Below are 20,197 nucleotides of genomic sequence, written 5' to 3' on the forward strand. Positions count from 1 at the left end.
TGGTTCTCGTACTCCCGAATTTGTGAACATTTAAACAGGAATGTAAGGTGAATGGATGAGCTACTTACCATTATGGTGAAGAATGTCATCATTCAGATCAGTTCAGATGAAGCCTTCCCTTTCTGCCAGTCCTGTGCACGTTGCATTCTGGAACTCGCAGTTTAAATAAATGTAAAATTAAAAGGGACAACGTTTCGACGTTGTTGGAAAGAAAACTCAGCTGGTTGAAGGTATCACACATGAAAGGGGAGCAGGGTGCAAAAATGGACTGAAAACGAAATAAAATAGATGAAACAGGCAGTGTTAGAAAAAGTAAAATCTCAAAAATGGATAGGAGGGCAACGGCCCAACCATATATTTTTATTATTGAAAAAGAAGGCGGATAGTGGCAGCGATGGGTCAGGAGCTGTGACGTGAAATCCTGGACCCGGAAGTGCACGGCTTCTGATGGGACCCAATTAACACCTTCACAGGGGTGAGGGGGCTGCCTTGATCGCCCATTATAAAAACAAGAGGCAGGATATGACGTCGCTCTGTTTACAAAGCTAGAGCGGAAACGTCACCGCCGGGCAGAAGGCTGGGGCCGGATAGCGCTGCAGGCAGTGGCCGGATAGCGCTGCAGGCTGGGGCCGGATAGCGCTGCAGGCTGGGGCCGGATAGCGCTGCAGGCTGGGGCCGACCTGGAGACCGAGGTACTCCCGGCAGGCTCTTTCTGCCACACTCCCATGTCACAGCCAACAGAAACGACGCATTTTGGTTCTTGTTGTCTTTTTTTTTTTGCTTCTAGCCGACTAAATAAACTTTTGCCATGAATTGTAAGTGAAAAACCGGAAACATACGACATGAAAAGACGGAACGAGCCGACTCCACGCCCAGCAGCCTTTCAAAGGTTCCAATAGTCTGCTCAGCATGCTGCTTAGGGCTTTTGCTTAACCCCAGAGCCCCGCAAACTGCTGGGAAGACGCAACCGTGACGGGAGTGTCTATATGTTTATCAGGGGCCTCTGTGGCTAGGGGGGCTCCATCCCTTCGGGGGGCCCCAAACCGCACTGGGCCTAGAAATATCTGTGAGATATGGAAAACTCAGGGACCCCTCTTCAAACTGCACAGGGGGCATCATTCTACGTTACGCCACTGATGCTTATACACATATATTTATACATAGAACGCCACCTTTCAACATTTTAAGCACACATGTAGTCTTGTGTATTGTTTCAAACAACCCCTTCTTTACGGTAATATAAACTAGAAATGAATGTTTTACTCGCTGCAGTGGCTGGATTTATTTTTACAAGAGGTGAATGGATGCCTAGCAGTGGCGGCCACAATGTCAGTGCTCCTGAGGTGACGTGCCTTTGTTTGGAACTCGAGGTGAGGAAGGAGTCAACGCAGTGGTAAGAAATCCCAGGTCCGTGCATAAGAAGCTCATCCTGTCCAGGTTTTCATTTTGCATTCTGGGAGTCTTAGTCTCTTTTAGTATCATACCAGGACTACATATCCCAGAATGCAAACTAAACAAACTATTTATTTGAATCTCTAAGTACGGTCTGGGCTGCCTGTGGCCCTCATAACCTTCACTTGCGGCCCCGGGTTAACAGCAGCGCTTAGCTCCTATTTACTTCAGACAGCACTAAGATTGAAAGATGTTAAATAAGTGGGCACGTTTTTATTTACAAACTAATTGAAGTAAAGGAAAAGAAGCTAATAAAGTATCCTGCACCATTCAGCCACCCACAAACCCCCACCTCCATCCCGCTAGCATCAATGCGGCCCTTGGGCTCACCACAGACTATAGATTATGGCCCTTGCGTAAATGTTTGTAAGCACCTGTGACCCAGGTAAACTAAATAGAGTTCTGCTGCCGCGTGATGCACGGTTGCATCTCACGTGCCTGAGCCCTCTTCCTTCCCCATTCACAAGAGTAACTTACTTAAGACACTGTCAGAAGCACAGAATTCCATGTTTTGTAACATACAGTTTAATATCGCAAAAATAATTCAGTGATACCTTGAAAAATGGCGGCCATGTTATCACACGAGGTATGCGGCAGCCATGTTACTACAGGAAGTAGCCAGCGCATGAGAGCGCATCTGAAAGCACGTGCCGGAGTGATGTGATAAACATGTATGTTTCAGGTAATTTGGACGACCATGACATGCGAGATTATGAGACAACCAACAAGGCCTTCACATTAGTTCAAGAGTTCACGTTATTTTAGGCCACAGGCGAGGTGAAACTAAAGGTGGCAAGGTAGACACAAAAACATGGAAAAATAACCAGGGTCGGCTCCAGAGAACTGCCCTTCAAGGTCCAGAAGGAAGTTAAGCATTGACCTGGCGATGAGACAGAAGGAGGCTAAAAGATGCGGAAGATGAGGGGAAAGGGTTGTTGGACAACGAGTAAAGGGATAAAATAAAAGGGCAGTGGAAAATGAGTTTAGTGATGAGTTTTGGATTGAATCTGTGATGAGATAATGTAAGGAGAAGTGGGCATCACTGTGGTGAAATAAAGCAGCAGACTTAGCAGGCGTGTAAGGGGGGCTGGGGGTCCTAGTGTGATGGCTATAACACAAGAAAGAAACACAATCTATAAAGGAAAAGGCAGATGCACATGAGAGGCGAGGTAAGGCAGCAGCCTTACTGTGCCACCATTAGAAGAGAATAAATTACACGAAAAGCCCTGAAAATTACCTTTTTCAGTTTGGGATATGATGCGTTCCAACGTCAAAAAGATATCTCCGTTGATGAAAGACCAAAGTTCCTTCTGCATTACTGCTTGTACCCCCCCCGCCCTTCATTAGCAGCATGAGATAGCATTCTCCCCCCATCCCCTGTGATCAGCACAATGATGCTGTGAGATCAATCTAGCACCGGTGATGCACAAGGCATCTTCTCTTGGCATCTTGGAACTGAGGGGCAAATGTAAAGAAGAGAGCTAATCTTTGTTATTTCAGTGTACAACGAACTGTATTAAGAAGCCCTCCCTCCCACCCCCAACAGGAACAGTACCCTTTACAAGGGAATCTTTAAATATTGAGCCCCCTTTGCACCAACAAAAGTCCTGCTTCATTTCTCACAAGAAATGTGGTTGAGTCACATACATGGAAAGGTGCTTTTGAGGCGATACGCGTCTCTGGGTTACCCTCTCATTCGCACCCAATACAGGCAAAGGCCATGCCCTGTCCTGGAAAGTCAAAGCAGTCTCACATGGGCTTGTGTAGTTTGAAGAGCATAGGACCTCTGCAACCCAAACTTCCAACTGAGGTTTCCAAGCTAGATGGCTCCTTTGCCAACACTGCACAGAAGCGACTGTCAGTTCAGTCCCCCCATTCAGGTGGGTTGGGGTTCCAAGCGTCTGGTGGATGGGGAACTTTGCCCACCGCCATCTGGAGCGCTTACCAGCAGGAATAGGGAAAGAGAGGGTACTGGCTCCAGTCGGCCATGCTTCCATGGGGGTGCCCGGCTGGCGTCTGAGTGCTGTAGTCCGTTGGGAAGGGCGGGTAGCTGACTGGCCGGTACTGGCTCTGCGCGGGGTTCATCCACTGTCCCAGGCCTTGCTCTGCTCCATATGGGTTGTACAGGGGAGGCCTAAGTCCAGGTTTCCCGGCTGGGTCTGCAGACATGTTGTGGACACCCGCCAGGTCGTGCGCGGGGTGAAATGGCGGTAGAGCTCCAAAGCCTTCAGGCAGCTGCTTCACTTCCGGTTCCGGCACCAGAGCCACATCTGCGGGGTGCGTCCTGCCTCGATATTCGCTCAGAGGAACATCTCGAGCAGGAGAATGGTGGGGTTCGGCCACATCATGGAACCTGCGTGGTGGGGTGGGAGAAGGAACAGGTGAGGCAGGCCTTTGAAAAAAACCCTGGAATCACTAGCTAGAGAACCATCGAAAACACAAAGCTGTGGACAAAATATCTAAGCTCTGTTTGCTTGTTTCAACTTTGTTTTCTTGTTTTTTAAAATTGTTATTTTATGAAAGTGGAAGACGTCACATAGTAATTGATATGGTTTAGGCATTAGCCTTCCCCTACTGCGAAGTGGAATGGTTCATCCCGCACAATGAATTGAACATAAGTAGAAAGGATGGGCCAAGAATTAGACACTTAGGAGAAATTAAGGTCAGCAGGACAGGAAGTGCTTAGGGACTAGCAGGCTTTTTTAGTTCAGCAGTGGACAATAAAATCTTTAATAATTTAACATACTTCTAGTCCATCTATGGAGTAAATCAGACACCTGAGATGAGTTGTTCAATGTTTCTTTAACTTTGTATATTGGTTTTATCCATGTATGTTAGCCATTTCGTAAATCAGGCGTGTTGGGGGCTAGCAATTGCTGATTACAAATTTACTGGACGATGCGCCATCAACCAGAGTTGCTTTGTCACCCCGGACCACCAGGACAACACAGAGGTTAGAGGTCACAGACCAAGTGAGTTGAAAGGTCAGGGACTTCCAAAGTAAATTTGTGTATCACTAGGGACACCTTATTCCTTAAACACGTCCTCATTTGAAATTCCCTTTGCCTATGATTTTGGTGCCTTTGCTAAGCAGTAGTAGTTCAATACACAGGGCAAAACTATCAAGGTTACAATAAAACATTAAACCCAGAGGTTTCTGGAAAGCAGTGCTGCCCCAGGTACATAAGCATTAGACCCTCTCTCACTCTACCCTCTCCCCGGCAGTAAACGGTTGGCAGACTCACCTGTACGCATTGTAGGGGGACTGCGTTGGCACTTGCTGCTCTCTGGGAGTCTCTCTCTGTCCACTAGTTTCTGGTGACCCAGGCTGGATTCTGTTGCCACCATCTTGGTCCTGTCCCCATATGGGGAACCTGCTCTCCTGGATGGGCTGAGCCTCCTCTTTCACCTGCATGACTCGCAGAAGATCTACGTGGAAGAAAGCATTGTGAGAACAAGGGATATTTCAAACATTGCTTGCAGGTTTGGTTCTACCAAGGGAACGGAAGTAAGGGATCTTTAGAGAAGCCATTTGCTGCCAAGAGCAGAGATGACTTCCTCCAGCTAAAGAGAGTTAAACTAGGGCAGGCCTCGCTAAACCAATGGGAGCAGATGTAATATTCCAAACCCGCAGTGCATACCCAATGAAATCGCAAAACCAATCTTCCAAACCTGCACTGCTTAGCCAATGAGAAAGCAGAACCAGCATTTTCATCTGTGGATTGAGTCGACAAAGTACACGGACGCACACATGCGACCAAAGGTCAGATGTATCAAAAGTGCTTTGCGCTTTCCTAATAGTAAATTTTTACGATTCGTTATAGGAAAACTGAGAGGTTTTCCTTTTAAGAGTAGGCAGCGGTCCCTATGACCACTGCCTGCTCTTACAAATGTTTGCACCCACATCTGCAAAGGGGAAGGGGTCCCTTGGGGGCCCCTTCCATTTGCAAACGGGTTACCACCGGCTTGAAGTTGTGGCAAATGCGATTGTTTTGCAACCGTATTCCTGGACGCAAAACAGTCATACATGGCCCTGTGAGTTGCTATGAGGAAGGGACGCCTTGGCATGCCCCTTCCTAATAGCGAGTCTCAATCCCTATTTTGTGAGTTGGTAACAGGTTACCGACTCACAAAAAAGGAATGGTACATGTCAAAAAGCCTTGTACCAGTCGCAAACACCCCGTGGTCCGTTTGAGACTGATAAAAGCGCTTCAACGTCTCGTCATTGGTAGTAAGCGCTACATAAATACTATTACAATACAATACAATAAAACAACTTCATATATCTGGCCCTAAATGACATGTACATGGTGGTGTGGCCACATGCTAAGGAAGATTGCTTTACTTCCTAAGAACTGAGGTAAAACTGCCCTGGATAGACATATTAACTCTAAGTCCCTTTGGGAACACACATGTAGCTTCTTGTAGGCCCTCCAGCCACAAACCCACCTCTCCCCCAAGTCTGTTACTGTGCTCCACGGGGATCCCCCTGCACAGACAGGGCGGCAAGTGTGCAGGGACAACATGCACCTTGACCTCCTGAAGTGACCATGAAAGACTCGGTGTGAGCTGGAGAGGGTCAGTCGAGTTACCTACACAAAAGCCAGACTACTGCTCAATGCTTCGGTCCGACCTTGTTTTTAAGTGATGGGGCGCACAGCTATGGTGTGCATCATGTGCACCGAGTGAGGCTTGCTCCAGGGCCTGCAGATCCCAGGGAGGATTCTCAACCATCATGGGTGCAGGACAAAGCCACCCTTATTGTGCACGCCATTTGTGCTTTGTCGGTGCACATCAGGCGCCCACCGTGCAGGACCCTACATCAACGCTAGAGAGCGCCCATTACCTGCTTCATTGGAGCAGCCTTCTTCATCTTCCACTTTTCTCTTCTTTGGCTCCTTTGCAGGACTATTGCTGTGCTTTTTTGGGACCCGTTCTCTGCAACAGAACAAATGTATGTTTAGTGTGACCACAGAGATATGCTAAGTCAGATTTACCAAGCAAGACAAGGTGTGGCCCTGCGGTGCCTTGTAACTCTGGAGTGACACATGGCAGCGCTCTAGTCACTGCCTTGCGTTACTCTGCCCTGCGAAGGCGGTCCATGGCTGGAGCGTTTGTGTTCCCATGCACCCACCCATGGTTTTTGCTGCACTGCCAGACTAAACAAGACAGGTAAACCTGGAAATGCATCAAAATGCCACGCCTTCCCAGGAAAGATGTAACAAGGAGAAAGGTCTATTTTCTCGTGTTTTCTTCCTCTTTGAATGTGTGCTGCATTTTGCTGTACACTTAGAGGTAAATGCCTCTGAGGATTGTTTTTGTGCAGAAAGGCACCTTTTCCTGGACAAAAACAATCCTGCCTACAATGCAGGCATCCTTGCACCATGGTGCAAGGGTGCCTGCATTGGTGCTAGACCACCAAAAGTGCGCCAGTGCAGGGAGAGAGCAGGAATACACCATATAATGTTAGATATAGCGCTTTCTTACCCGCTCCCTTTTACGCAGTGCAACCCAATGAGGAGTCTTGCTGTATTTTGCGAAAGTGTGATAGGTCTGGGCCCTAATGCATGAACAAAAGTGCATTCTATGGAATAATGAGGGAGCAGCTTCATTCATAGGTGGATAGCCCCACCCACCTCCTAGCGCATAGAAGACTTGCCACCCTATTACCTTCTGCTGTTTTTCCCATGCTCCCGGAACCCCTTGGCAAAGGGGTTGTTTTCAATCTTGAGTTTTGTCACCTATGAAAAGAAACCAACCAAACACTGTCACACTTAGAAATGCCACATCTGCTAAACTTATTAAAACCACAAAATAACAATATATTTTATATACCGTCTGGAGATGCAGTTTCTAAACTATATAATCAATACTCATTTGATAAACCAATAAAGATGAACGGCTGAGCTGGCCCTGCCAGTATTAGATCACGGCAATGGGCACTTGGGCCCATATTTATACTTTTTTGCGCCGCATTTACGTTACTTTTTGCCGCAAAAGCGGCGCAAACTTACAAAATACAATTATGGCCCACATTTATACTTTTTTTTAGCACCGCATTTGCGTCATTTTTGACGCAAAAGTGGCGCAATCTCACAACATACAATTATATTTTGTGCGTTTCTGCTGCTTTTGCATAAAAAAATGATGCAAATGCAGCGCAAAAAAAGTATAAATATGGACCTTAATCCACTGAGCCACCCAGTGACCCCAGGGAGAGCCAAGGCCAGCCCCAGCCGCACAGACCTGTTCACTGAGGCAGAAGAGGCATGCCTCCCTGACAGAGGGAACCAGCTCCCTGACTCTGGCGCAGATGCTTGGAAACAACGTTGCTGAGTGAGATAGGGAAATACTGGAGACCAAGCACAGCATGTGTGTAAACAGCAGACATGGCCTGGATGAGCATGGGATCGAGGGACCTACTGTTAAGAACATGGTTGTGCCAGGGAAAGAGAGGATTGGGTGTTGAAAGACCAGAAAAACTAGAAAAAATTAGTTGAAGCATCAAACCGCCTGATAAGGTAGCTCAGTGGAGTGGGGGCAACTGCCTCTCAGATTTAGGCCCATATTTATACTTTTTTAGCACCTCGTTTGCGTCATTTTGTGACCCAAAAGTGGCGCAAACTTACAAAATATAATTGAATTTTGAAAGTTTGCGCTGCTTTTGCGTTAAAAAAATTACGCAAATGCAGCTCTAAAAAAGTATAACTATGGACCTTCTTACGGTTCAAATAATTTTCTTTCGTCAATGTCTCTTCATGTCTCGTGGATAAAAATTACTGAAATGTCTTTTGAAATCAACATTTTTATCGAAAATGTACCCTTCATAATACTTGATACTTTGGTTTGAATTTTTTTTGTATAGGGAAACTTTTTCTTGAAATTTAGTTGATCTTTCTGGAACAATTTTCGTAGATTAGATTAAATAAATTACTCAACGAGCTTGGTTTTCTAACAACACTTTTCTACCAATAGTTTTCTACCAAGACCAAACACCTTCTTTTTACTGTTCAAAGATTGAGAAAATCAAACAGCTCGACGGGCTAATTATAAAACCAGTTACTTACAATGCTAACTCTATGAAACAAGTGTCCGGTTGGATTGGGTGGGGGTTTAGGGGTAGGAAGCTGAGTAGCACAAAGATTATGATGATGCAAGCACACATAGAAGCAAGAGGGCTAAAATTGGTCTTCTCTTACCATCTCATTTTGATAGGCAGTGACCGCGGTGAACGAAGTCTCCGGGAAGGTGAACATCTGGAAGACACCCCAGCGCATGCTGTAGAGGTCTTCCGCCTGCACCAGGTGGATGCGTGGTTTGTAGCGGTGCATGGAGTGGAGGATGATCTATGGGCAGAGAAAAAAGGACAAGGTGAGTTGAGCATATGAATCTTTCTGGCAGGAGCTTCTGAGGGCACTGGTGATGGGAGAAAGTTGGCCACTCCCAATGGTCTTTCTGAATGTACGCTTCAGCGGTATGTGTCACAGTGATGTCCATCAACGCCACCCACCCTAACCGCCCATGCCACAGCCCCTCAAACCCCCAACATTCGTTTCACTCACATGCCCTTGCTGGTCCAGCGTGTTGTTGGTCAGCTTGAGCTTATGGAAGGAGATGGCCTCTTTCATCCAGTGGCTGCCGAGTGCGGGTGAGTCTGGGTGGATGTATGTCCGGCAGGGTGGCGGCGGCTCAGCCTTTCCCGCCACTTCCCATTTGTTTTTGTTCCACTGGGGGAGAGGAGAAAAAAAAAGTGAAAAAAAGAGAAAGGGAAAGGCAGAGAAACAAAGCAATGGGGGAGACAGAGGGAAGGAAGAATGAGAGAGAAGGGGACGAGAGAGAGGGAAACAGAGGGTGAAAGCGTAGAGCGCCTCCCTGAGGCTTCAGAAAGAGCTATGTATACCTTGTATCTGAGGGCGTCGAGGGGCACAAAGTCCACCAAGAGTATGTACTTGGCATACGGCAGGAGTCCGGACAGCCTGATTTTGCACTGAGGAAACATACGCCTGGAGAAGAAAAACACTAGAAATTAGTGACCACAAGTGATTACTTTGGCTAGGATTAAAAACTTACAGCAACATTCTTTCCTCCAAGTCCCATCTCCCTGGAAGGGGATCTTTACAAAAAAAACGTTAATATTACTGAGGGCCGCCATGTTGATTAGCTGAGACTTCTGTTTCTGAGGCGGGACTTGATGGTTTAACAAAGTCACCACTTAGGAAGCAGCCCCTTCGGCAGCAGGAAGTACAGACTCCTAAAATGGTGGTGCCCAGCAGCCATTTTAAAAAGGTAAAAAATTTACACCTACGCCAAGAGCCTTCCTTTTATCTATGGAAGTTCAAGGCGAATGGTATTGCCTAATAGCGTTATATTGTTCTCACCTCATTCAATTTACTCATCACAATGATCCAAGTGTATATATCTTAAAATGTTTCGTGATGCGGTGAGCATTTCTCAATTCTGGAATCCAGTTCAAAGGAATTATCTGTCCAATTAAAACATATGTTGGAACCAGGGGCATAGTTTGGTCAGCGAGATTGTGGGGGGAGGGGGACTTTCAGATTTCCAGACACTAACACTGGCATATAATGTTAAAATACATGACATGACAAGTAGGGCACATGAGAGGGGGCTCAAGAGGCAGTGGAAAGGGAGAGGTATGCGAATTGGTAGGAGTACTGAGTGAGAGGAACACAAAATTCTGCAAAATAAAGGAAAATAAAATCAAGCTTTTGAAGCAGAGCCGAGAGAGAATGTGTGTGTTTTTGTCAGTACGTGTGTACTCACCACACCCGACTGAAATCTACTGTACCCAACTATTCCTCAGAAAATGCATTTATTAGGGGGGTATAACACCCCAAACAGCCCCCCTGAAGCTTCGCCACTGGTTGGCACAGCAAGCCATATTTTAAACCAATTTTTGCTATTCCAGTGTACCATACGCAGAATAAAAAAATATATATAACTGGGGGCAAAGTTTTTTTTTATACAAACTCCTCCAGCATCACTGCCGAATACCGAGGTTGCCAAGTTTTTCTCCCACCCCCTCCGACAGTTCTTAGTCTCCTTATCTCAGTCTTGCAAGTTCCTTTTTTTTATCCCTTCTTCCTTCCTTTGTCACTAGCTTTCTATATTTATTTTTCTCCTTTTTCTGCCCTTCTTCTGGGTTAGCGATGCAGGATAAAAAAAGATAAGTCCTCAAAAACTTGAGTGCCTGTGCCTACCACCCGCACAAATTAAGCACTGTCTAGAGTGGCCCAAGTATGCAGTATAAGCTTTGTAAATATTGCACTAAAATTAGGGAAATAGGTTGTACTAACACAACAAGATGGATGAGGTGCACCCCTAACCCACTACATGCCATGTGACCCATGCCACTGTTGCATTCACTAGTAATATTCCTAATTGTGAGCCATGAAGCTCATTGCCCCCCCCTCCCACATCAGCATTACCCAGCGCCAACTCACCTCCCAGACTTGGTGATGATCATCTCCGTGCCTTCCTGGTGGAACCTGGACCAGAGGTCCGCGTCCTCGAGGACGGCCTCAATGGTGCTTTGGGGTGCAGAGGTGTCGTTCATCAGCAAAGCCGCATCGCAGGGGGGCTTGGTGTCTGCAGGAGAAAGGGAGATGGTGAGCTGAATTCATAGATCCCCAGGCCATCCTGGATGCACACAGCATGAACCAGACATGAGGAGTAGCTATCAGTGGTGCAGCAGGTGCAGTGGCACGAGGGCTTGTTGTCTGCTGGAGAGAGAGAGATGGTGAACTGGATTCAGAGCAGATACACAGGGCAAGCCTGGATTTATATAGTGTGGGCCAGGCACAGGTATGGACTCTACTACCAGTGGTGCAGCAGGTGCAGCTGCACCGGGCCCAAAGCAGGGCCAGTGGAATTATGCAATTGCGCACCCATTATGTTTTACGCATAAATACGAATTTGCTGCATAATCCATCAACTGCTGCGTAATCTGTTGATTTTAATTTAAAAAATGTTTCTAGCTCAAATGGTTTAAAAGTTGCTAAAAACACAGCGACGTGTTGCTGCGCAGTGGAAAACCCTTTAAAAACGGTTGACCTTTCTGATGCCTACTACTATATTTGGTTGTTAAACTGGTACTAATGAGGTGCAACTAATGCCCAGACAGTGTTAAAAATGAAAAAATAATGAAGGATTACGATCACGGCCACATAATTCTAGTTGTCCTGCCTAGATGCTCGAGGGGCCCTTGGAGCCACGGTTAAGGCTGTGTTTATACCTAATCATCAGTTGAGGGGTGAGGCACTTTCATGCTTGCCCTGGGGCCCACAGCACCCTAGCTACTGGATCAATGAGGATGGAATGCACAACCGTGGCTCAGTTTTGGTAGGGAAGGTATCTTCCCCCACAGTGCAGAAATTCCACAAACTCCTCACACTAGGTCATTGTGCTCTAACCTCCTCACGTTGTCAATGTGCCCCACGCTCCCCACACTGTGTCAATGTGACCCACGCTCCCCACACTGTGTCAATGTGCCCCACGTTTCTCACGCTGTCAATGTGCCCCACGGTATCAATGTGCTCCCAAGTTCCTCCCGGTGTCGGTGTGCCCCACGCTCCCCAGTGTCGGTGTGCCCCACGCTCCATGTGCCCTGTGCATGTGCCTCAAACTTCACAGTGGAAATGTGCACAAAGCTCCACACACTGGATGTACCAGAGAAAGGATGCTCCGTGCCATCAATAAACTGACTTTGCTAAGCCTCCTCCAGCTGGACTCCATGGACAATGATGTGCGTCTGTGTCTGACACCACATGTGCCCTGGAGTGTTCCACTGCACCTTGGGCCTACCTTTGCACTGTGTTTTCTCCAATAAGACCATAGTGCTCCCATTGCCATTTGAAAAGAGGAAACTAGGCTTTATATTGTTAATGCAGTTAGAATAAAACAAATGAAATATTTATTTGTTTTGTGGGCAGGTCCAGTGAGAGGGGTCCTTGTGATTGCTGGGCCACTGCATTTGATAGATTTGCTGGACATGCATCACATTATCCATTGACCTCTTTGGACCACGTTCAGATTGGGCATCCTGGTTGTATGTTTTCACATTAAAGAATACCGACTACAGAAGTCAATGGTTCTCATTTGATTGACCTGTTGGTGCTGCTGTTTGCACCTGTGGCTCAGGCTGCACACAGATCTCGGAAATGAGGTTCACTTCTTCGGAGAGCCCTAGCTGCTGTAACTGTAATTGCATTTATGTAGCCCTTACTACCTCTGACGAGGACTCGAAGAGCTTCCTGCTAGGCAGTATGAACTAAAGATTGGTGGTTAATCCAATGGTTATTGTTGGTTAGGTGGATTAGTCTAATTCTTTCAAGGATACCATTCATGCATTATTACGTTTGTCTTAGTAGTACATGGTATGTGGGTTCATTCAGGTGGTAGGTAGGTGGGGTTAGCAGATGCAGGTTGCAGGGTAGGACTTTTAAAGAAGGTCTTTGAGAGGAGTTGTGAGCAATTTAAAAAAAAAACGAAAATATTGATTGGGACAAACATACCCATGCCTTAGGATAAACTGTACTCCGAGGAGGCATGCGGAGGATGGAAGGCAAGAAGATGGCCGTTCAAACAGAAAATGTGGGGCGACCATCAGTCAATATTACAATTGCCATGCTGAGTTTTAGGAACATAGAACATATTTTTGAGGTGGCATGCACCCTAAGGATGCCAAACTGTAGAAAGGAACATTATGGTCATGTGAAATAGTGATAAATGATGTACTTTTTGATAAATCCCCTCAGTACTTAATAAACTTCCAATATTTCTTACTGCTGCTCCAGAAAAATAGGTACAGAATCCAGTCATTTTTTCCTAAAGATATTATCGTAAAGGTATAGTTTGGGTGTAGAAAAGTGCAGTACGGTATTGCGTGTTACGTGTTCGGTAAAAAAGTATGGGTAGAAAAACAGTTTGAAAACTAAAAGTTGGAAAAAAAAATTGGATTAGTTTAAAACATAATCTCTAAAAATGTCTAAAATCCATGATAGTATAAATTACTAAACACAGTACGGTGTCCAGCATTTTTGACGAACATCTCCTTCCAAATTTTCAAGGCGGTGAAATAGCTAATGCAACTCGCCCTAAAAAATGGTGGAAAAAATAGCTAAACATTCCTATCAAAAAGGGTCTTTCCTAAGCTATCCAGCTATGCCTGGTGAATCCAAAATGCGGTTTGTGCACAAGGACCACGCCTGGGCCTTTCAATGTTTTTGTAAGGGCAGCAGAATTTAATTGTTACCACATTTCTGATTTATATTCAGAGCCACCCAAATCAAAGCTGTACAGCAGAGATCCCGCCAAAGGCTGGCTTACATTTTACACCACGTTACTCTTTGGGGTGTGTATACACACACCATTATTGGGTACCATACAATGGTCTTGGAGCGCGAAAGTGTTGTCACCCTTGCCCTCACCGGTGGGGACATGTAACCCACGGCTCTTTAACCTGGCCTTGCACTTTTTAGGGCCCCACTTGTAGGAACAAGTTGTATTTATAATAGTAAAGTTAAAAACAGGCAATGGTAAAGCCAATAGGTTTGGCTTCCTTTGCATGAGATGTTTTTCTTAATAGTTTTGCAAACCTATGCAACAGGCAGTTACATATTAAAGTAATTGGAAGTAAAATCCCGCTGTCTATAAATGCGGCAGGAATATATTTACAAATAAAATAAAGTAAAAACAACCCATCGCAAAAAATACATTTACAAGCAATTGAAATGAGAGCAGGGATTGCCCCACCAGCCTTGGCACTGAAGTGGACTGACTGTCTTTTTATGGAAAAGTGCGCAGGTGTAAGATAGTAAGTGGCCGCAAAGACGCCCCTGCATGCATTGCCGGGCGGAAACAAAATGTGGAAACAACTCACCATGTCTTTAACCCACACCCAAAATGATGAGGACTTTCCTGTTCATTCAGGAGGAGGTACCAACTCGCCTGCACCGCTAGGTGGCACTAAAGGCTAGAGCTGCTGGTAAAGATACATTCTCACTCCAGAAAACATGTTTTCGTCATAGAATAATGTACTCGTTTTAGAAGACCAGAGAGGAGTACCCACACAATTTGACCTGAGCCCCCCATAAGCTTCTGGCTGGCTTCTTAAATGTTCCAAAATATTCACATGCCCAGCCCCGTTGGCAGGCGCCACCCCTTTCCGGGTGTACAGCTGGGTGGGTTCATGTGCATCTTGGCGTGGTCTGTTGCCATTGACTGCAAGTCTCGCGCCCACCCATGCAGGCCAGCGGTCACCAACCCCGCTAACACCGGCGGCTGGGCTTGTAAATGCAATGTATAAGCAAGCCTCTGCCGCGCAACACAGGATACTTAAAGCGAGTGAGCGAGGCGACGTTTGCTTTTTGTTTGTTCTCGTGTTGAAGTAAAGGTTTAGTTCTATAACAAAATAGAATCATAAATTATAGAAATATACTTTTGTTAGAACTCCCAGGTCTGAAGCTATCCAACGATTGAAATAGGCGCTTTACAAAGCGCCTTACTATGTAAATCAATGCAAGGATCTCACGTGGTAGTGAATTCTACTCGGGGATCGAATACGCATTTTAGGGATGTTGTCGCGCCCTATAAACTGACGAGTTCGATAAAAACACTATCTTTTTTTTGGGGGGGGGGGGGGGGAGGGATGTTCAGAATGCACAGCCAGGCACCGCTAGTCACTAAAGTTGATCATGTCAGATATTCAGGCACCGCCGAGGGTTTCCAGGCCGAGCTGCCTGTGTTTCTAGACTTTATCTGTGCATACGAAATGAAATCTACAGCTCCAAGACCGTCTGAGCCGTTCATGCTTCACAGGTCGATAACATCCATGCCGTTACATAGGATAATATTAGTGCCCGTGGTTCACGGCGCTTAGAAACGGTCAAACTGTGATAGGCAGCGCTGTATATATTGTAATGTGCATTTTGGCATAGATCTCGACATCCGAGTATGCGAATTCTTTTGCTTAATTTTCACAGCCTACTTACTGTTGTTAAAAAGGAGCTTCCTACCAGCCACGCAGTTTCGTAGCGCTGTGAGCGCTACTAATGCCGATTTCATGTCTAGCTGTGTTTATGCAGGGAATCCCGGCTCCGCCGCTTAGGCACTTTGGGCCTGATTCTAACTTTGGAGGACGGTGTTAAACCGTTCCAAAAGTGGCGGATATACCACCTACCCTATTACGAGTCCATTATATCCTATGGAACTCGTAATACGGTAGGTGGTATATCCGCCACTTTTGGGACGGTTTAACACCGTCCTCCAAAGTTAGAATCAGGCGCTTTGTGTGATTCTGTACGACAGTTCCCTTTTCTGCAGGCATTGGGAGCGCTTAGAAACCCATGAAGCCAACGGATCAAGTGCTGTTGAAATACGAGGTCATTCCTTGACATTTCCACTGCTAGCTCCACGGCTGCTTACCACACGTGGTATTGCACCAACTGACATAACATTTCGAGAAACTTTAGAAATCTCGATTTTGATTTCGGTTGACTAACAGATCGTAGGAAACCTGGTCACTGTTGCCTCGTTCTGGACACCAGTGTCTGTGCAGCTCTCCAATTCAAACGCTCCCCGACATTTCACATCACAAGGAAGGGGGCGCAGAGAGCGAGACTCGACGGAACCTCACAACACGCACTGCCCCCTTGAAAAGTTACCTAGAGTCTCAGTTTGAAGGGCGGGTGAGGGCACTGCCCACGACCAGCGGCCATGGCCGCCTGGTGCAGGGGTCATGGGTCCTCGGGTACCCTTCAGTGGACTGTCTCTCCTCCCCAAACCCGTCCAGCCCTTACGACTCAATGCCTTCTAGTCCCCGATTCACCATCCACAAGGGCTCTGCCCTCTCTCCACAATCTCCCCCCCCTTTATTCCCTTCTGCTAACTGACAATGCGTCTCTCCCTCCTGCATCTCCTTTGTTGCATCTTCCCCCCCGAAGACGCTCCACTTTATCGTTCACACATGAATTTGAGTCTCTTCTTTCTTCATACCCCATTAAAGTGTACTGTAAAGCGCCTAGTTGACCGGCCTCCAGGCGCAGTTCACGCTATAATTAAAAAAAACATCATGACCGTTCTCCAAGCGGTGTTGATGCTTGGATAAAAACAATTAAAAAAAAACATGCAGCGCCCCGATGACCGGTCTCCAGGCGCAGTTAACCCTATAAAAAAGATGACCCGCCTCCATTCGCAGATCATGGTATAATTAAAAAAACAAAAGACATGCAGCGCCCAGAAGGCCAGTGTCCTGGCGCTGTTCATGCTCGACTAGTAAAGACCAGATCGCCGTCCTCCTTGTGCGGTTCATAGTACAGTGAAAACCCTTACGTTGATAATTTTCTCCCAGGCTGTTCCTCCGCACAGAGCGAGCGCCTTGAAGACGAGACAAGCGTATTTGGCGCCTTCTCAAGGCTCCCATGTTTGAGCAGGTTGGGCGAGAGGCCTTGGTTTTTGCACCCTGGACCCCACAGCAACTCTCCCTAAATTCTCCTCTCCAGGCGGGACTTACCGGGCAGTGATGAGTACATCTTGTCCAAGATGTGGGGAGGGGGGAGAGCTCGTCCTGAGAGATACCAAGTCCAGTGGTGGGTGGGAGTCCGGGCTGCTGATGGTGCTGTCCCAGGGAGGGCTGAGTCCCTCTGCTAATCCAGGGCCCAAGGCAGGTCTGTGAGTGTAGAGGGAAGGTGAGACCTGTTTTATCACAGGCTAATGAGGGGGGAGGAGCGACCCGCCCCCCAAGCGCCCAATCCACTCGCCCTCCATGCCCCCCGGCCCTTTGATGTCTGCACAGGACAAAAGGAGGAAGGCCCATTCAGGGCCGAGATGAGGCGCATTAAAAAAATTAACACAGCATTGGCACACAGGAAACCCCACGGGGGCAGGGAGCCCCGGCCCTGTCTGCGAATACTTTCAAATCCACAGAGGCCAGACGGTCGGGCACTGCCAAACATGGGCAAGAGGTGCTCCGGCGCAGCCCTGGTGGCACACAGCCACAAAAGTACATTTGGTACAACAGAGCCACCTTGGCACAACATGTATGGGAAAGTGGTACAGACGTGACATCCTGGCATGGTGATGGCATAGACAAAATGGCCAAATTGGACAACGCAGTACAAACTGGCACAATACAGGACACAGACAAAATGGGCATTTGGTACACCTTGGCACAGCAGAGGGCACAGTTAATATGGGCAAGTGGTACACCCTGGCACAGCACAGGGCACAGCCAGAATAGCAAGTGAAACACCGGGGTTTCTTGGAACAGCACAAGACTTAGCTCTGGTGCCCTGGCTTTGATGCCTGGCTAACATTGGCACATACTGCAGGGCAAAACGAGACAAGGCAGCTGCATCACTTGGCACAGGCGGCCAAACACGGCAAGCGGCGCATTAGGGCACACCGGGCAGACTGGCGGGTAGACATACAAACTGGCACCAATGCCAAACTGGACAGACCACGGGGTATGGAAAAACTGTCACTGGTGCAGACGAACAATGCAGACCAGAGTCTGAAGGTCAACCACAGGACCCGGGCAAACCGGGCAGGCTGCAGGGCACAGTAAGACGGGCACCTTGCGCACTATGGCTACTTTGGGCAGGCTGCAGGGCACAGTAAGACGGGCACCTGGCGCACTATGGCTACTTTGGGCAGGCTGCACGGCACAGTAAGAAGGGCACCTGGCGCACTATGGCTACTTTGGGCAGACTGCAGGGCACAGTAAGACGGGCACCTTGCGCACTATGGCTACTTTGGGCAGGCTGCAGGGCACAGTAAGACGGGCACCTGGCGCACTATGGCTACTTTGGGCAGGCTGCAGGGCACAGTAAGACTGGCACCTGGCGCACTATGGCTACTTTGGGCAGACTGTAGGGCACCCTAGGGAATAATGAACTGAGAAGTGGGGTTGGTCTGTGCCTTCTTCAGTAGAGAAGCCAGCCCAGGACCTCGGTGCCCACAGACCCAGGGCAGAGACAGAGCCAGGCATATAACACCAAGACCGAACTGGTGCCTGCCTCCCCCAGGCTGGTTTGATATGTCACTGGCCCTCACACAAGAACATGCAAGCTTAGGTCCTGTACATGCATGTCACATGCAGACTTTCACAGAATCCCCCCAGCTCTCGCCATAAGTCCAGCTTTGTCAAGCGCTGTGCAAGGCCTCAGTGCCCTCCTGTGCCACCCTCCGAGGGCACCACAACACCCTCCCTTCACTGCTTATGCTGGTTTGACACCGTATCAAGACTCCCAAAAGTCTTAGAAACATGTAACCCTGAGATTTCCTGCACCTGTTTCAATGTCATCAAAGACCTGGGGTGCCAGAAAGGGCTGCGCGCCCCCTCTTTGTCCTGCTGTTCTGGTGCCTGGCACGACCTGCAGAAATTACCTAAATTGTCTGTTACTTGTTTAAACTCAAATATCACACGAAGAAATCGGCGGTTTGTAATTAGGAAAGTGCCATTTCATAAGTATATTTTATATACATTTGTTTCGTGCATTTTGCGTATTTGCTACCATGCATTAACCTGCATTTTAATACATAAGATTACTTATCACACTAAATTTCGCTGAAATAGACTTAAATCTCCCATATCTTTCTGAAATGAAGACAATGAAACAAAGTCTCCGAGAACTGCTGTAAACACGCACATTCTCCCTGAGATTAACAGGAGTACATCGAGCTCAGTGAAATGTTTGTGACATCCCATAATATTCCTGAAAGAGATATATAATGTAGCGCTGAAGGCAACCCGAAGGAGACACGCAGCGCTACATAAAACCCCAAATAAAAGCTGCAGTAATCACTGCGAGATTGATACAATTATCCAGAATCTACATTACACGAATATACTGACCCAAAATCTCCCTCAAATTGATATAAGTGCGCTAAATATTCCTAAAATCTATATATTTATGACAGCACATATGAACGAAACGGATGAGGGTGTGTGTGTGTGTATGTGTGTGTGTATATATATATATGAACGTACACATTTTACAAAGATTGGACATTTATATTAATCTCAATGATATTTGTATCAAACACCTAGGAAATGCATTAAAATACCCAACCCGCATAAATTTACATATAGTTGCAAGACATTTCCTTTAAATGGTGTATGGTTTCAAAAACACCCTGTCTCTCAATTTCAATTGATTTCAGCACATCTCCCTGAATAATCGATCATAATTATACAGGCTCTCCTTTTAAATCGTAAATTTGCCCCCAGTTCTTTCTGGACTGGTGCATATATTTCATAAATACGATAATATTTGAAAGAACACAGCTCCTTCCAGGGTGATGACTTATGTTCATGGGTAATTTCACTGCAATTACCACTGTGGGCAGACAATCTTTGAAATTCATGTAAGTGCCCACCCCGGCATTTATTATTTAACTGTAGCACGTCACCCTTTAATTCCTAAAAGACACACAAATTAGCCTGGAATGGTTTAACTGCAGCACCCACGACCCTCGGACGCCTAAAATCACCAAGGGTCGCCCTGGGGATAACTTGATTGCACTCACCACACTTTAACGCCTGAAATGGCCGCAAGTCAACCTGCAATTCATTTAAGTGGCCCACTACTCGCGTAACAACTTACATTACACCAAAACACCCTGACATTGGGTGAACGCGCCAGAGCTCTTTAAAGCCTGAAACTGCTCCAAATCCCCGTGTAATGAACGGAGCTGCACCGCCCTTTAACGACTAAACCCACCC

General features: G+C 46.9%; 1 protein-coding gene and 2 long non-coding RNA genes across 5 annotated transcripts in view; 1 reads left to right on the forward strand and 2 right to left on the reverse strand.

Annotated features, from left to right (window-relative positions):
- LOC138266389 (uncharacterized) overlaps positions 1-494 on the reverse strand; it is a 517,771-nt gene extending 517,277 nt beyond the window's left edge. For all 3 annotated transcript variants that reach the window (XR_011199495.1, XR_011199496.1, XR_011199497.1), the window contains exon 1: positions 69-494. This is a non-coding gene — a long non-coding RNA (uncharacterized lncRNA). The remainder of the gene's footprint in view (positions 1-68) is intronic.
- A 60-nt stretch (positions 495-554) lies between these two features.
- Positions 555-20,197, forward strand: part of LOC138266395 (uncharacterized) — a 109,860-nt gene continuing 90,217 nt past the window's right edge. Inside the window, exons 1-2 of the long non-coding RNA XR_011199499.1 lie at positions 555-692; positions 8,668-8,823. This is a non-coding gene — a long non-coding RNA (uncharacterized lncRNA). The remainder of the gene's footprint in view (positions 693-8,667; positions 8,824-20,197) is intronic.
- On the reverse strand, positions 2,986-17,165 carry LOC138266391 (T-box-containing protein TBX6L-like). The gene is made up of 9 exons (XM_069215157.1): positions 16,985-17,165; positions 10,917-11,061; positions 9,353-9,455; positions 9,015-9,179; positions 8,652-8,798; positions 7,123-7,193; positions 6,299-6,390; positions 4,698-4,881; positions 2,986-3,805 (listed from the first exon to the last, which is right to left on the reverse strand). The coding sequence occupies exons 1-9, from the start codon at positions 17,001-17,003 to the stop codon at positions 3,394-3,396; spliced, it is 1,338 nt and encodes a 445-aa protein (XP_069071258.1). The 5' UTR covers positions 17,004-17,165; the 3' UTR covers positions 2,986-3,393.

This window comes from Pleurodeles waltl, chromosome 11 (genome assembly GCF_031143425.1).
Source record: "Pleurodeles waltl isolate 20211129_DDA chromosome 11, aPleWal1.hap1.20221129, whole genome shotgun sequence".
Classification (NCBI taxonomy): domain Eukaryota; kingdom Metazoa; phylum Chordata; class Amphibia; order Caudata; family Salamandridae; genus Pleurodeles; species Pleurodeles waltl.

Coding starts and splice junctions, on each gene's coding strand:
- LOC138266391 (XM_069215157.1), bottom strand. Junction 9,456..10,916: donor ATCATCACCAAGTCTGGGAG/GTGAGTTGGCGC, acceptor TTTCTTCTCCAG/GCGTATGTTTCCTCAGTGCA. Junction 7,194..8,651: donor CTGCCTATCAAAATGAGATG/GTAAGAGAAGAC, acceptor TTCTTTTCATAG/GTGACAAAACTCAAGATTGA.